This window comes from Rhinoraja longicauda, chromosome 2, assembly GCF_053455715.1.
Source record: "Rhinoraja longicauda isolate Sanriku21f chromosome 2, sRhiLon1.1, whole genome shotgun sequence".
Lineage (NCBI taxonomy): Eukaryota > Metazoa > Chordata > Chondrichthyes > Rajiformes > Arhynchobatidae > Rhinoraja > Rhinoraja longicauda.
Genome location: NC_135954.1, coordinates 114617823 through 114633951, shown reverse-complemented (window position 1 = coordinate 114633951; position 16129 = coordinate 114617823). Strand labels below are relative to the sequence as shown.

Below are 16129 nucleotides of genomic sequence, written 5' to 3'. Positions count from 1 at the left end.
TTCATTCATTCATTCAAAACTGCTCACAATACTCAAAATGCGTACTGACCAACGCCTATTAAAGCTTCAGCATTACATCCCTGATTTTGTATTCTAGACTTCTCAAAATAAATGTTAACATTGCCTCCTTTTTTACAACAGCGCTTGTGGGCCTGAGCCACAGGGAGGTTTATTCCTTGGAGTGTAGGAGGATGAGGGCTGACCTTATCAAGGTGTATAAAATCATGAGGGGAATAGAGTGAATGTACAGTGCTTTACCCAGAGTACTCAGAGCAGCACGGTGGCGCAGCGGTAGAGTTGCCGCCTTACAGCGCTTACAACGCCGGAGACCCGGGTTCGATCCCGACTACGGGTGCAGTCTGTACGGAGTTTGCACGTTCTCCCCTTGACCTGCGTGGGTTTTCTCCGAGATCTTCTGTTTCCTCCCACACTCCAAAGACGTACAGGTTTGTAAGTTGGTATAAATGTAAATTGTCGCTGGTGTGTAGGATAGTGTTAATGTGCGGGGATCGCTGGTCGGTGCGGACTTGGTGGGCCCAAGGGCCTGTCTCCGCACTGTATCTCTAAACTAAGTAGGGGGATCAAGAACCAGTGGACATAGATTTAAGGTGAGAGGGGAAAGATTTAACAGGAACCTGAGCGGCAACTTTTTCACACGTCGTGGTGGGTATATGGAATGATACCGGGCACATGGAGTGGTGCAGCCTTTCCTGGAGACCGGAAGATCATTCAAGATTCAAGATCAATTTATTGTCACATGGTGCTTCAACCCGCGGGGTTAACATCGCGGAGCTTGCGATCCTTTGCCGGGGATCGACTGTGGAGAGCTCCAACCGCGGGGCCTGTGGACTTTAACACCGTGAAGCCCGCGGTCTCTGGTAAGAAGAGGCCAACTCGGGAGCTCCTTGCCGCGGAGAGAGTTTCAACCGCCCCGACGAGGGGAGTTTCGATCATCCCGACGCGAGGGCTCGGACATCGGACCGCCGGCAGCGGCGACTGCGGACGGTTCAACAGCCCCGACCGCAGGTGAACAAAGAGGAAGCTGATTGAACTTTATTACCTTCCATCACAGTGAGGAATGTGGAATCCGCTGTGGTGGATGTTCATGTTAAATTTTACATTATGTGGCTGTGTGTCTTGTTGCTTTTCACTTAGTATGGCTGTATGGTAACTCAAATCTCACTGAACCTTAATTGGTACATGTGACAATAAAATGATCTTGAATCTTGAATGAGCTGCCAGAAGATGTAGTTGAGGCAGATGCCATAACATTTAAAATACATGTGGACGGCTACATAGATAAGAAAGGTTTAAAGGTTTATGGGCCAAATGTGGGCCAATGGGACTAGAATAGATGGGGTATCTTGGTTAGCATGGATGGGTTGTGCCGAAGGGACTGTTTCTGTGCTGTGTGAGTCTATGACTGCCCAGTTTAGTCCAATGCTGCCACCTACTGGTGTTCCTCCTGTTGGCAGCATAGAACTGTCAAGAAACACATTCTGACCTTGGCTTTCACCCAGAGATGGCAGATAATTTAAAACTTGGTCTTTGCGAGAGGTTTTGAGAAGCTCTGAAGAGAGAGTTATACAGGCAGTGAGGTTGAAGCAGGGAGTCTGAACAAACAGACACACAAAGGCACACGCACGCACTCAGACAGTAGCTATTACATCTTTTTTATTTGAGTAACAAAATGAAACGCCATGAATTATTCCAATAAATATCATCTCTATGTGGAGAGTACAATATACAGAGATCACGAAACAATCAGTGAACAACAACTCAGATGGACAAAAGCAGATGCTGGAAATCTAAAATTAAAAACAGAAAATGCCAGATCTACACAGCAAGTCAGGCAGCCTCTGTGGGAAGGGAAGCCGAATTTGCCCGCTCCGATATTAGTGGGTAAGATTAGTGGATAAGGACAAGGGTGAAGAGAAGATTTACGAGGAGGTTGCCAGGACTTGAGAGACCGAGCTGAGACAGGGAGAGGTTGAGCAGGCCAGGACTCTATTCCATTGAGTGCAATGGACAATAGATAATAGACAATAGACAATAGGTGCAGGAGGCCATTCGGCCCTTCGAGCCAGCACCGCCATTCAATGTGATCATGGCTGATCATTCTCAATCAGTACCCCGTTCCTGCCTTCTCCCCATACCCCCTGACTCCACTATCCTTAAGAGCTCTATCTAGCTCTCTCTTGAATGCATTCAGAGAATTGGCCTCCACTGCCTTCTGAGGCAGGAAGAAGAGGGGTGATCTTACGGAGATGTACAAAATCATGAGGGGAATAGATGGGGTGAATGCACAGAGTCTTTTACCCAGAGTAGGCGAATCGAGAACCAGAGGACATGGGTTTAAAGTGAAAGGGGAAAAGATGTAAAAGGAATCTGAGGAACAACCTTTTCACACAGAGGGTGGTGGGTACATGGAATGAGCTGCCATGGGAGGTGGTTGAAGCAGGTATAAAAACAACATTTAAGAGATGATTTGGACAGGTACATAGATAGGATGGGTCTAGAGGGATTTGGGAGAAATGCAGGCAGGTGGGACTTGTGTAGATGGGGCATCTTGGTCGGTATGGGCGATTTGGGCGACACTTAGCTGCCCTATTTTAGCACGCCTGTTAGGTTGTTAGGGTTAAACCCATTGTATTGGGGGGAGATGATGTTACAGCCACCTTCCACATTAAATGCAGACTTCAGACCAGGAGTGCACAGAAGAGCGGCACGGTAGCGCAGCGGTAGAGTTGCTGCTTTACAGCGAATGCAGCGCCGGAGACTCAGGTTCGATCCTGACTACGGGTGCTGCACTGTAAGGAGTTTGTACGTTCTCCCCGTGACCTGCGTGGGTTTTCTCCGAGATCTTCGGTTTCCTCCCACACTCCAAAGACGTACAGGTATGTAGGTTAATTGGCTGGGTAAATGTAAAAATTGTCCCTAGTGGGTGTAGGATAGTGTTAATGTTACGGGGATCGCTGGGCGGCACGGACTTGGAGGGCCGAAAAGGCCTGTTTCCGGCTGTATATATATATGATATATGATATATAAGAGTTGTGTTGTTTATTCTGTACATTTTATTTACAGGCTGTACACTGCTTTTCAGGAAACCCTTGGTTCCAGAGCCTTTCCGGAATATCTGCTTTGCGATAATGAAACGACAAATGACCTGTGTCTCGAAAGCACCACAGAGTGCCAGAAATTTAATTTTTTTTATAAAATGTAAACTGAATGTGAATGGAATGTGTAGAACTCTCGGTATGAAGAAGAGTCTCGACTCGAAACGTCGCCTATTCCTTTCATCCAGAGACGCTGCCTGATCTGCTGAGTTACTCCTGCATTTTGCGTCTGTCTTCTGTGAATTGGATGGACCAGCCAACCCATCCCCGGCTCCCACCGTCTCCCTGCTCATTTAGAGCCCTGGCTTCGGACCCCACCCCCGACCCACACGGTCCACCAGCGAGCCCCTCTCACCTAGTTCAGAATTTCATAAGTTCCAAGAACAGAATTAGGCCGTTCGACACATTGGGTCTACTCTGCCATTCAATCATGGCTGACCTATGTTGCCCTCTCAACCCCATTCTGCTGCCTTCTCCCCATAACCCCTGACACCCTTACTAATCAAGAACTTGTCAATCCCTGCCTTAAAAATATCCATTAACTTGGCCTCCAGAGCCGTCTGTGGCAATGAATTCCACAGATTCACCACCCTCTGACTAAAGAAATTCCTTCTTATACCCTTTCCAAAGGTACGTCCTTTTACTTAGTTTAATTTAGTTTAGTTTAGAGATACAGCGCGGAAACAGGCCCTTTCGGCCCACCGGGTCCGCGCCGACCAGCGATCCCCGCACAATTAACCCTCAAACCTGTACGTCCTTGGAGTGTACGAGGAAACCAAAGATCTCGGAGAAAACCCACGCAGTGCCCGAAAATCAGTGATTAACCGGTATATAAAGTTGAAGCAATATACAGTCTTTTACTCCAAGTTAATAGGGCAGCTATGTTGTTTAGTTTAGTTTAGTCAGGCCCTTCGGCACACCAAGTCCACGCCGACCAGTGACCCCCACACCTGACACACACTAGAGACAATTTACAATGATATCAAGCCAATTAACCTTCAAACCTGTACGTTTTTGGAGTTTTTGGAGGAACCGGAGCATCCGGAGAAAACCCACGCAGGTTACGGGGAAAACGTACAAACTCTGTACGGACAGCACCCGTAGTCAGGATGGAACCCGGGTCTCTGGCAATGTAAGGCAGCAACTCTACCGCTGCGCCACCGTGCCGCCCTCTAACATAATTTGTTTCAGAGAGATACCACTGAAGGAGGGGTGAAGTCGAGGCAGAATCTGAGGCTGTGCCATGGTTAATGTTTAAGCGCTATAACAGGTCCAGCTGCAAATCACACTCACCCCATTGCACCCCCTCCCCACCCAACACCCATTACCGATTCGCTGAACACCTCCGCTCAGTCCGTCTTAACCCATCTTAGATCTCCCGGTGGCTCAACACTTCAACTCCCCCTCCCATTCCCAATCTGACCTTTCTGTCCTGGGCCTCCTCCATTGTCAGAGTGAGGCCCAGCGCACATTGGAGGAACAGCACCTCATATTTTGCTTGGGTAGTTGGGTATGAACATTGACTTCAGATGAACTGAACTTCAGATAGCCCTTGCTTTCCCTCTCTATCCACTCCTCCTTCCCAGTACGGAACTGCCCTTGTCTCGTATTAGGCCCGGGGGCGCTGTAGGCCCGGACACTGTTGGCCCCGACACTGTAGGCCCCGACACTGTAGGCCCCGACACTGTAGGCCCCGAACACTGTAGGCCCCGGACACTGTTGGCCCCGACATTGTAGGCCCCGACACTGTAGGCCCCGACACTGTAGGCCCCGAACACTGTAGGCCCCGAACACTGTAGGCCCCGAACACTGTAGGCCCCGACTCTGTAGGCCCCGACACTGTAGGCCCCGACACTGTAGGCCCCGACATTGTAGGTCCTGAAAGTTTAGGTCACGACACTCTAGGTTTCAGACATTTTAGCTCCAGAGAGTGTAGGTCCAGAGGCCCGGGCGCCGCCTAATGGAGGTTGCTTAGCAACCCGCTTCCCGGCCCGGGAAGCTGCCATTGTGGTGCGGGAGCACGTGGCCGCTGGCTGGGTGAGGTCACGTGGGGCGCGGGGCGGTGACGTCACCTTGTCCCGTATTTCACAGTGCGATAGTTGGCCCCCCTACCCCTGATATCAATCTGAAGAAGGGTCTCGACCCGAAAAGTCACCCAATCCTTCTCGCCAGAGATGCTGCCTGACCCGCTGAGTTACTCTAGCATTTTGAGTCAACCTTCGATTTAATCCAGCATCTGCAGTATTTTTACTACACATTACCGATTGCCCCCACACCCGAATCCCACCCACTGTAACCCATCCCTTCTCTCCCCATCCGTCCACCTCCCTCGACCCCCTCCCTCTCATTTCTCTGCTCACATGAGCCTCACCCTCCTTATCCTCACCCCAAACTGCTCCCCCCCACCACCACTCCTCTCTTCCAATGGTCCACCACCCCAACCTCTCCCCCTCCTCTCCCCCCACACCCAGCACCTACACCCCTCCTCTCCCCCCACACCCAGCATCCACCCCTCGCCCATCATGACAAATTTTTCTCCCCACCTCCCCCCCAGCCTCCTGTACAATTATACTGAGACGGTAATCTATATACCAAAACTCTTGTTTGTTTATTCCTGAACTACAGCCAAATCGGTACACGATAGTGTGACAATTTTAGGCCCACCTTACTCACCATCATCCCTTTGATGCGAATGGAAGAAGTTTCATTGAAATCGGTGCTCTATTTTTAAAGTTATTCACATTTTAAAGTTTAAATCTATCTGCTAGGGAGGGAGGGGGTGGGAGGGAGGCGGGGTTGAGGGGGATGGAGTGGGGGGGAGGGGAAGGGGAGGGAGGAGGAGGGGAGGGAGGAGGAGGGGAGGGAGGAGGGAAGGGGGAGGGGAGGGGAGGGAGAGGGGGAGGGGAGAGGGGGGAGGGAGGAGGGGGTAGGAGAGGGTGCTGCACCAATGCAGCATAGGTTTGGGCCCAACTTAGTCTAGTACTTTATAAAGCTGAAGAATATATACCGTAGCTTTAGCTTATTTATATAATACTGCCTCCCTTATCTGATCATGTTGCCTTAGATTTAGAAACTAAAAAAACGCAGACGATGGGCAGCAACTTTTAGTTTAGTTTAGTTTAGTTTAGAGCCACAGGGCGGAAACAGGCCCTTCGGCCCACCGGGTCGGCGCCGACCAGCGATCCCCACGCATTAACACTATCCTACACCCACTAGGGACAATTTTTACATTTACCAAGCCAATTAACCTACAAACCTGCACGTCTTTGGAGTGTGGGAGGAAACCGAAGATCTCGGAGAAAACCCACACAGGTCACGGGGAGAACGTACAAACTCCGTACAGACAGCACCCGTAGTTGGGATGGAACCCGGGTCTCCCGCGCTGCAACTCTAAGGTGGCAACTATACCGCTGCGCCACCGTGCCGCTCGGTGAAGAGAGTAGTTAACATTTCAGGTCAAAGTCCTGACTTCACCAGATGGCGTTTACGGGATTAATTAAATTATTTTTTTGCTGATGAGAAGTCATTCACCTTAAATATTAATTCTGTTTCTCTCTCTCTCTCTCTCTCTTGCTCCACAAATGAAGCCCGACCTGATGAGTGTTTCCTGCTTGTTCTGGCTTTGTTACAAGACCAAACCATTCAGCCTGCTGTGTCTGTACTAGCCTCTCCCAGGGTCCCAGGCTCCCCACGTCTCCTTCCCCACCCCCCCCACCCCTCACGAAAATACCAGGGCCACACCCACGAACCCACCCCACCATTCTCCAGTATTGCCCCCCACCCCTCCCTTGCATTGCACATCACCTCCTCTGCATACCTCCTCACCCCTCCCCTCCATCGCTCCACACTAGGGTTGCCAACTGTCCCGTATTAGCCGGGACATCCCGTATTTTGGGCTAAATTGTCCCATACTAGGCCCGGAGGGCGCTGTAGGCCCGGACAGTGTAGGTCCAGACAGTGTAGGCCCGAATACCGTAGGCCCAGAGGCCCGGAGGCCCGGGCGCCATCTAACGGAGGTTGCGCAGCAACCCGCCTCCCGGCCCGGGTTGCCGCCATTGGTGGAGAGGGAGCACGTGGCCGCTGGGTGAGTGAGGTCATGTGGGGCGCGGGGCGGTGACGTCAACTTTTGTCCCTTATTTGGGAGTGAGAAAGTTGGCAACCCTACTCCACACCCCTCCCCAAGTGTTACTCCCCTTCATCCCCTGCATTCATCCCCTGCATTCCTCCCCACCCCTCCTCTGAATTAGTCCTCACCCTTCTCCAACACGCCTCCCACACCTCCCCTTATGTTACTCCACCTCCCCTCCATTGCACCCCACCCCTCCCCTCCATCACTCCCCGACCCGACCCTCCATCCCCCCCCACCCTTCCCCTCCATCACTCCCCGACCATTCCCCTCCATCACTCCCCGACCCTCCATCGCCCCCACCCCTCCCCTCCCCACTCCTCCTCTCTATGCTCCCTCCCCATGGTGCAACCCCCCTCCCCCCCCCATTGCTGCCCCCCCCCCCATTGCGGCCACCCCCCCCTCCCCCATCCCCCCTACAGCCCCCGTCTTCACTTGGGCTTCATTTCCATCCTGGCGCTGTCTGCCTCGGACTCCACGTTATACTCCTCGGCCGGGCCGCTGGTCAGCACCTTCAGCCGCTCGGACACGTGCTCCGGCCGGCTGGTCAGCACAAAGTCGTAGAGCAGCGCGGCTGCCACCCCTCCGATCACCGGGCCCACCCAGTACAGCTGGCCAGAGGGGAAGAAGGCAGGCGTCAGACAGCCCCCGAGCTACGGCACACTGCAGGCAACGAGCGACACGGGCAACGGCACGCATGAACAGGTGGTGAGTGAAGCCACAGGGATCATGCAACAGCACGCGTGAACAGGCAGTGAGTGAAGCCACAGGGATCAGACAACAGCACGCCTGAACAGGCGATCAGGCAACAGCACGCGTGAACAGGCAGTGAGTGAAGCCACAGGGATCAGACAACAGCACGCGTGAACAGGCGATCAGGCAACAGTGTGTGAGCGAGAGCAGAGACCGTAGTATTGTGTGGGGATAGTAAGGAGTAAGACCTGTGTGATCTCCCGGACAAGTTTCGATCGCCTAGCTTGGGGTCGGAGAGGAATTTCCCGAATTTTTTTTCCCAAATTGGCCTGGGTTTTTAATCCGGTTTTTCGCCTCTCCCAGGAGATCACTCAGTTCTTTTGGGTGGGCGGATGGAGCGGTTGGAGTAGCGTCCGGGCGATAGTTTTTGGAAACCGAGCACGGGGCTTTGTTCTTACAGAGGCCCAGGAGCGGTTGGAGCAGACCACTCTGCAACGTTCCCAGTTAAGGGGGAGTATTAGTGCTAGGGCAGTTTATTGCTCTGGGTGTCATATGTGGGGAATCTGGGAGTCTGATAGTCTTCCAGACATCCACATCTGCGCCAGGTGCGACGAGATGGGGCTCCTAAGGGACCGTATTAGGAACCTGGAGCGGCAGATTGATGACCTCCGTCTGGTCAGGGAGAGTGAGGAGGTTATAGAGAGGAGTTATAGAGAGGTGGTCACTCCAAGACCAAGGGAGGTAGACAAGTGGGTCACGGTTAGGGGGGGCAAGGAGCAGAGGCAGGGACTAGAGAGTACCCTAGTGGATGTACCCCTTGGCAATAAATACTCCTGTTTAGGATCTGTTGGGGAGTACAGCCTACCTGGGGGCAGCGACGGCGCCCGGGCCTCTGGCACGGAGTCCGGCCCTGTTGCTCAGAAGGGTAGGGAAAGGAAGAAGAGAGCGATAGTGATAGGGGACTCTATAGTGAGGGGGTCAGATAGGCGATTCTGTGGACGCAGTCGGGAGACCCGGATGGTCTGTTGCCTCCCTGGTGCCAGGGTCAAGGATGTCAGGGAACGGCTGCAGGACATCCTGAAGGGGGAGGGGAACCAGTCAGAGGTCATTGTACACATTGGAACCAACGACATTGGTAAAACGAGGGATGAGGTCCTGAAACAAGAATTTAGGGAGCTAGGTAGAGGATTGAAGTGCAGGACCTCTAAGGTTGTAATCTCTGGATTACTCCCTGTGCCACGAGCTAGTGAGTATAGAAATAGGAGGATAGAGCAGCTTAATGTGTGGCTCAGGAGTTGGAGCAGGGGGGAGGGATTCGTTTTTCTGGATAATTGGGCTTGTTTCTGGGAAAGGTGGGAACTGTATAGGCCGGACGGTCTCCACCTTAACCAGAGGGGGACCAATATCCTGGCGGGGAGGTTTGCTAGCACTGTTGGGGAGGGTTTAAACTAATTTGGCAGGGGGTTGGGATACAGCATGGAGCTAGTATAGGGGGTGAGGAGAAGGAAAATATAGAGGAAAAAACTGGTCAGATTAGGAGGCAGAACAAGAATGCCCCAGCACAATGGGGTAGGGCAAGTCTGAACGGCATTTATTTTAATGCAAGGAGTATTGGAAGCAAGGGGGATGAATTGAAGGTGTTACTGAACACATGGGAGTACGACATTGTTGCCATTACGGAAACATGGTTGAAGGAAGGGCAGGACTGGCAGCTCAATATTCCAGGATATAGAATCTTCAGGAGAGACAGAGAGCAGGGAAAAAGGGGAGGGGGTGTTGCAGTATTAATCAAAGAATCTATTTCTGCTGTAAGAAGGGATGACATATTAGCGGGTTCCTCAAATGAGGCTATTTGGGTGGAATTGAGAAATAGAAAAGGGGCATGCACCTTACTGGGTGTATACTACAGACCCCCAAACAGTCAGAGGGAAATAGAAGAACATATTTGTAGGCAAATCTCGGGGGTGTGTGAAAACAACAGGGTAGTAATAGTAGGGGATTTCAACTTCCCGAATATTGATTGGGATAGCCAAAGTGTCAAGGGCCCAGAGGGTGCAGAGTTCCTAAGGGTCATCCAGGAGGGCTTTTTGAGCCAATATGTTGAAAGTCCAACAAGGGAGGGGGTGGTATTGGACTTAATCTTGGGAAATGAGGCCGGACAGGTGGCTGAAGTGTCAGTAGCAGAGGACTTTGGTGACAGTGATCACAATTCAGTGATATTTAAGGTGGTAATGGAAAAGGATAAAGAGGGACCAGAGGGAAAATTTCTAAATTGGGGCAAGGCCGATTTTAATCTGATAAGGCAGAAGTTGGCCCTGGTGGACTGGGATCAGCTTCTCGTGGGGAGGACCGCATCAGAACAGTGGGAGTTATTCATAGGAATAATTGAAAAAGTACAGAGGAAGCATGTTCCCCTAAAGTTTAAGGGTGGGACAAACAAGTCCAAAGAACCTTGGATGTCGAACGATATAGTAGAATTGATTCGAAAAAAAAGGGGGGCTTTTGGAAGGCATAAAGAACTTAAGGCACAGACATCATTAGAGGAATACAGAAGGTGTAGGGCGGTTCTTAAAAAAGAAATTAGGAGAGTAAAAAGGGGCCATGAGATCGCACTAGCGGGCAAAATAAAAGAAAATCCCAAAGTGTTCTATAAGTATATCAAGGGTAAGAGGATAACGAGGGAAAGAGTGGGGCCCATCAGGGACCATAGTGGAAAGCTGTGTGTGGAGCCAGAGGATGTAGGAGATGTTTTAAATGAATTTTTTGCATCTGTTTTTACGAGGGAGGAGGGCGATGCGGACTTAGAAATGGAGCAGGAGGGTTGTGATGTTCTTGAGCATATTGCTATTGACAGGGAGGCGGTGCTGGAGGCTCTGGCAGGCTTAAAAGTGGATAAGTCTCCGGGCCCTGACGAGATGTATCCCAGGATGCTGAGAGAGGCAAGGGAGGAGATTGCGGGGGCTCTGGCACAACTTTTCAGAGCCTCTCTTGCAACAGGGGATGTACCGGAGGACTGGAGGATAGCTAATGTGGTGCCATTATTTAAAAAGGGCAGTAGGGATAAACCTGGGAACTACAGGCCGGTGAGTCTGACATCGGTGGTGGGGAAGCTGCTAGAAAAGATTCTGAGGGACAGAATCAGTCTTCACTTGGAGGATCGAGGGTTAATTAAGGATAGTCAACATGGCTTTGTTAATGGAAGGTCGTGTCTGACTAACTTGATTGAATTTTTTGAAGGGGTGACCAAGGAGGTAGATGGGGGTAGTGCAGTGGATGTGGTATACATGGATTTCAGTAAGGCTTTTGACAAGGTCCCACACAGGAGACTAGTCAAGAAGGTAAGAGCCCATGGGATCCAGGGCACCTTGGCAAAATGGATTAAAAAACTGGCTTAGTGACAGAAGGCAAAGGGTGATGGTAGAAGTTGCTTCTGTGACTGGAGGCCGGTGTCCAGTGGGGTGCCGCAGGGATCGGTGTTGGGTCCCTTACTGTTTGTAATCTACATTAATGATCTGGATGTCAACGTACAGGGCATGATCAGCAAGTTTGCAGATGACACAAAGTTAGGGGGGGTGGTGAATAGCGAGGAAGGGATCTGCAAGCTGCAGGAAGATATAGATGAGATGGTCAGATGGGCGGAGCAGTGGCAGATGGAATTTAATCCTGAAAAGTGCGAGGTGATGCACTTTGGCAGAAATAACTTGGAGAGGGAGTACACCATGAATGGAAGGACCCTAGGGAAGACAGGGGTACAGAGGGACCTTGGAGTACAGGTACACAAGTCCTTGAAGGCAGCAGGACAGGTGGACAGGGTGGTCAAAAAGGCATATGGGTTACTGGCCTTCATTAGCCGGGGCATCGAATATAAAAGTAGGGGGGTAATGATGGAATTGTACAGAACACTGGTGAGGCCACAGCTGGAGTATTGTGTACAGTTCTGGTCACCACATTATAGAAAGGATGTGATAGCTTTGGAGAGGGTGCAGAGGAGATTCACCAGGATGCTGCCAGGGATGAAGGGCCTCGGCTATGAGGAGAGACTGAGCAGACTGGGGTTGTTTTCCCTGGAGCAGAGAAGGCTGAGAGGGGACATGATCGAGGTGTACAAGATCATGAGGGGCATAGATAAGGTAGATGGCGGGGAACTTCTTCCACTGGTGGAAGGTTCAACAACGAGGGGACATAGATACAGGGTAAGGGGAGGGAGGTTTCGGGGGGATGTGAGAAAGAACTTTTTCACCCAGAAGGTGGTTGGAGTCTGGAACTCACTGCCTGGGGTGGTGGTGGAGGCGGGAACACTCACAACGTTTAAGAGGCATTTGGATGGGCACTTGAAATGCTACAACATTCAGGGCTACGGTCCAAATGCGGGAAAATGGGATTAAAATTAGACTGTGTTTGGTAACGGGCGGCACGGACACGATGGGCCGAAGGGCCTCTTTCTGTGCTGTAGGACTCTATGACTCTAACAGCAAGCCTGAACAGGCGGTGAGTGAAGCCACAGGGATCAGGCAACAGCACGCGTGAACAGGCAGTGAGTGAAGCCACAGGGATCAGACAACAGCACGCCTGAACAGGCGATCAGGCAACAGCAAGCCTGAACAAGCGGTGAGTGAAGCCACAGGGATCAGAGTGGTGAGGCCACTCGTGGCACACCACGTTGGTGAGAACACACTCGTACCAGACTTTGCTGAGCGCACTCCTTGTACAAAACGTTGGTGAGACCACACTTTGTACAAGACGTTGGTCAGACTGCACATTATACAAGACACGGTGTTCACGCAAGGCTCGGTGTTGGGGCCGCAACTCTTGGCCATATATATTAATGATTTGGAAGAGGGAATTAGAAGCAAAACTAGCAAGTTTGCGGATGACACAAAGCTGGGTGGCAGTGTAAACTATGAAGAGAATGTTAGGAGGTTACAGGGTGACTTGGACAGGTTGAGTAAGTGGGCAGATGTGTGGCAGATGCAGTATAATATAGATAAAAATGTGAGGTTATCCACTTTGGCAGCAAAAACAAGGAGGACGATTATTTTCTCAATGGAGTTAGGTTAGGAAAGAGGGAGGTGCAGCGAGACCTGGGTGTCCTCGTACACCAGTCACTGAAAGTTGGCGTGCAGGTACAGCAGCCAGTGAAGAAACCTAATGGCATGTTGGCCTTCATAACGAGACGATTTCAGTATAGGAGTAAAGAGGTTCTTCTGCAGTTATCCAGGGCCCTGGTAAGACCACATCTGGAGTATTGTTTACAGTTTTGGTCTCCTAATTTGAGGAAGGATATCCTTGTAATTGAGGCAGTGCAGCGTAGGTTCACAAGATTGATCCCTGGGATGGCGGGACTGTCATATGAGGAAAGATTGAAAAGACTAGGCTTGTATTCGCTGGAGTTTAGAAGGATGAGAGGGGATCTTATAGAAACATATAAAATTATAAAAGGACTGGACAAGCTAGATGCAGGAAAAATGTTCCCAATGTTGGACAAGTCCAGAATCAGGGGCCACACAGTCTTAGAATAAAGGGGAGGCCATTTAAAACCGAGGTCAGAAGGAACTTTTTCACCCAGAGAGTTGTGAATTTGTGGAATTCTCTGCCACAGAGGGCAGTGGAGGCCAAATCACTGGATGGATTTAAGAGAGAGTTAGATAGAGCTCTAGGGACTAGTGGAATCGAGGGATATGGGGAGAAGGCAGGCACGGGTTATTGATTGGGGACGATCAGCCATGATCACAATGAATGGCGGTGCTGGCTCGAAAGGCCGAATGGCCTCCTCCTGCACCTGTTTTCTATGTTTCTATGTTTCTATTGGTGAGATCACACCCTGTACAAGACATTGGTGAGACCACACATTGAACAAGATGTTGGTGAGCCCACTGCTTGTACAAAACATTGGTGAGACCACACTCTTGTACAAGACATTGGTGACACCGCACATTGTACAAAACGTTGGTGAGATCACACCTTGTACAAGACGTTGGTGAGACCACGCCTTGTTTAGTTTAGTTTAGTTGATCTTCACATCTACCAAGGTGCAATGAAAATCTTTTTTCTTGCGTGCTATCCAGTCAGCAGAAAGGCAATACATGATTCCAATCAGGATGTCCACATTGTACAGATACAGGATAATGGGAATAACATTTAGTACAAGGCATTGGTGAGACCACACTTTGCACAAGACGTTGGTGAGACCATTCCTTGCACAAGACTTTGGTGAGAACACACTTTGTACAAAATATTGGTGAGACTACACTTTGTACAAGACGTTGTTGGGAACACACCTTGTACAACCTCCCCCCTCGACTCCATCCAAGGACCCAAACAGTCTTTCCAAGTGAGGCAGAGGTTCACCTGCACCTCCTCCAACCTCATCTACTGTATCCGCTGTTCCAGATGTCAACTTCTCTACATCGGCGAGACCAAGTGCAGGCTCAGCGATCGTTTCGCTGAACACCTTCGTTCAGTCTGCCTTAACCAACCTGATCTCCCGGTGGCTCAGCACTTCAACTCCCCCTCCCACTCCCAATCTGACCTTTCTGTCCTGGGCCTCTTCCATTGTCAGAGTGAGGCCCAGCGCAAATTGGAGGAACAGTACCTCATATTTCGCTTGGGCAGTTTACACCCCAACGGTATGAACATTGACTTCTCTAACTTCAGACAGTTACTCTGTCCCTCTCTTTCCCCTCCCCCTTCCCAGTTCTCCCACTAGTCTTCCTGTCTCCTACGACATCCTATCTTTGTCCCGCCCACTCCCCTGACATCAGTCTGAAGAAGGGTCTCGACCCGAAACGTCACCCATTCCTTCTCTCCCGAGATGCTGCCTGACCCGCTGAGTTACTCCAGCATTTCGTGTCTACCTTGTACAAGATGTTGGTGAGTCCACACTTTGTACAAAATGGGACTGAAGGACCTGAGCTGTGGGGGAGGTTGAACAGGCTGAGGGTGATCTTATGGAGGTGTACAAAATCATGAGAGGAATAAATTGGGAGAGGTTGGATAAGCTAGGGTTAGGGGAATCAAAAACAAGAGGGCATATGTTTAATGTGAGAGGAACAAGATGTAATACAAACGTGAGGGATAATTTTTTCACTCAGAGAGTGGTGGGTATATGGAACGAGTTGCCAGAAGAGGTAGTTGAGGCAGGAACTATAACAGCATTTAAAAGAGTTTTGGAAAGGTACATGGAAAGGAAAGATTTATAGGGATGTTGGCCAAAAGTGTGAATAGACTCTGTCTCTGTTGCGACTGGGAGGAGAGGAAGCAAGAGGATATTGAGGAGACTCTAGTGAGGGCCTCATCTATGATGGAAGAGCAGAACCCCTGTTCCCTAAAGGATGAAGACATCTCCGATGTCCTGGGATGGAACACCTCATCTTGTGCGCAAATGCGGTGTAGACGGAGGAATTGGGAGTAGGGGATAGAGTCTGTCTCCTGTGTTGGAGACTGCAAAAGGTAGGGAGGTGTCGGAGATGGTCCAAGTGAATTTGAGTGCAGGACGGGAATTAGTAGTGAAGTTAATGAAGTCAGTGAGTTCTGCATGGGTGCAGGAGGTAGCACCAATGCAGTCGTCAATGCAACGGAGATAGAGTTCGGGGATGGGGCCAGTGTACGCCTGGAACAGGGATTGTTCAACGTGCCCTACAAAGAGGCAGGCACAGCTGGGGCCCATGTGGGTGCCCATAGCTACGCCTTGGACTTGGAGGAAGTGGGTGGAGTTGAAGGAGAAGTTGTTAAAGGTAAGGACCAGCTCTGCTAGGCGGAGGAGAGAGTTGGTAGAGGGAAATTGGCTGGTTCTGGGGATGTATAGATGTATAGATGACTCCAAACTATGAATGCAAAGGGGAAGAGTGCAAAGTATAGCTCTCAGCATTGTAACATACTCATTACAGAAGCACTCTTCTCTTAGCTTTACCTATTGTACGAGTTTGGTATGATTATATTCATGTATAGGATGTTTTTTGCAAGCTGGAAAAAAATGCAGAGGTTTTACCAGGATGTTGCCAGGTCTCGAGGGTGTGAGCTACAGGAAGAGGTTGAGTAGGCTAAGACTCTATACCTTGGAGCGCAGGAAGATGAAGGGTGATCTGATAGAGGTGTACAAAATTGTCAGAGGAATAGATCGGGTAGATGCACAGAGTCTCTTGCCCAGAGTAGGAGAATCAAGAACCAGAGGATATAGGTTTAAGGTGAGGCGGGG

The 16129-nt window shown here is 50.5% G+C and overlaps 1 protein-coding gene across 1 annotated transcript in view; it reads right to left on the bottom strand.

The window, feature by feature from the left end:
* Nucleotides 1–7658: 7658 nt before the first annotated feature.
* Nucleotides 7659–16129, bottom strand: part of LOC144608488 (aquaporin-1-like) — a 31209-nt gene continuing 22738 nt past the window's right edge. Inside the window, exon 4 of the mRNA XM_078426318.1 lies at nucleotides 7659–7853. Within this exon, the coding sequence (XP_078282444.1) occupies nucleotides 7674–7853 (180 nt within the window). The 3' untranslated portion in view covers nucleotides 7659–7673. The remainder of the gene's footprint in view (nucleotides 7854–16129) is intronic.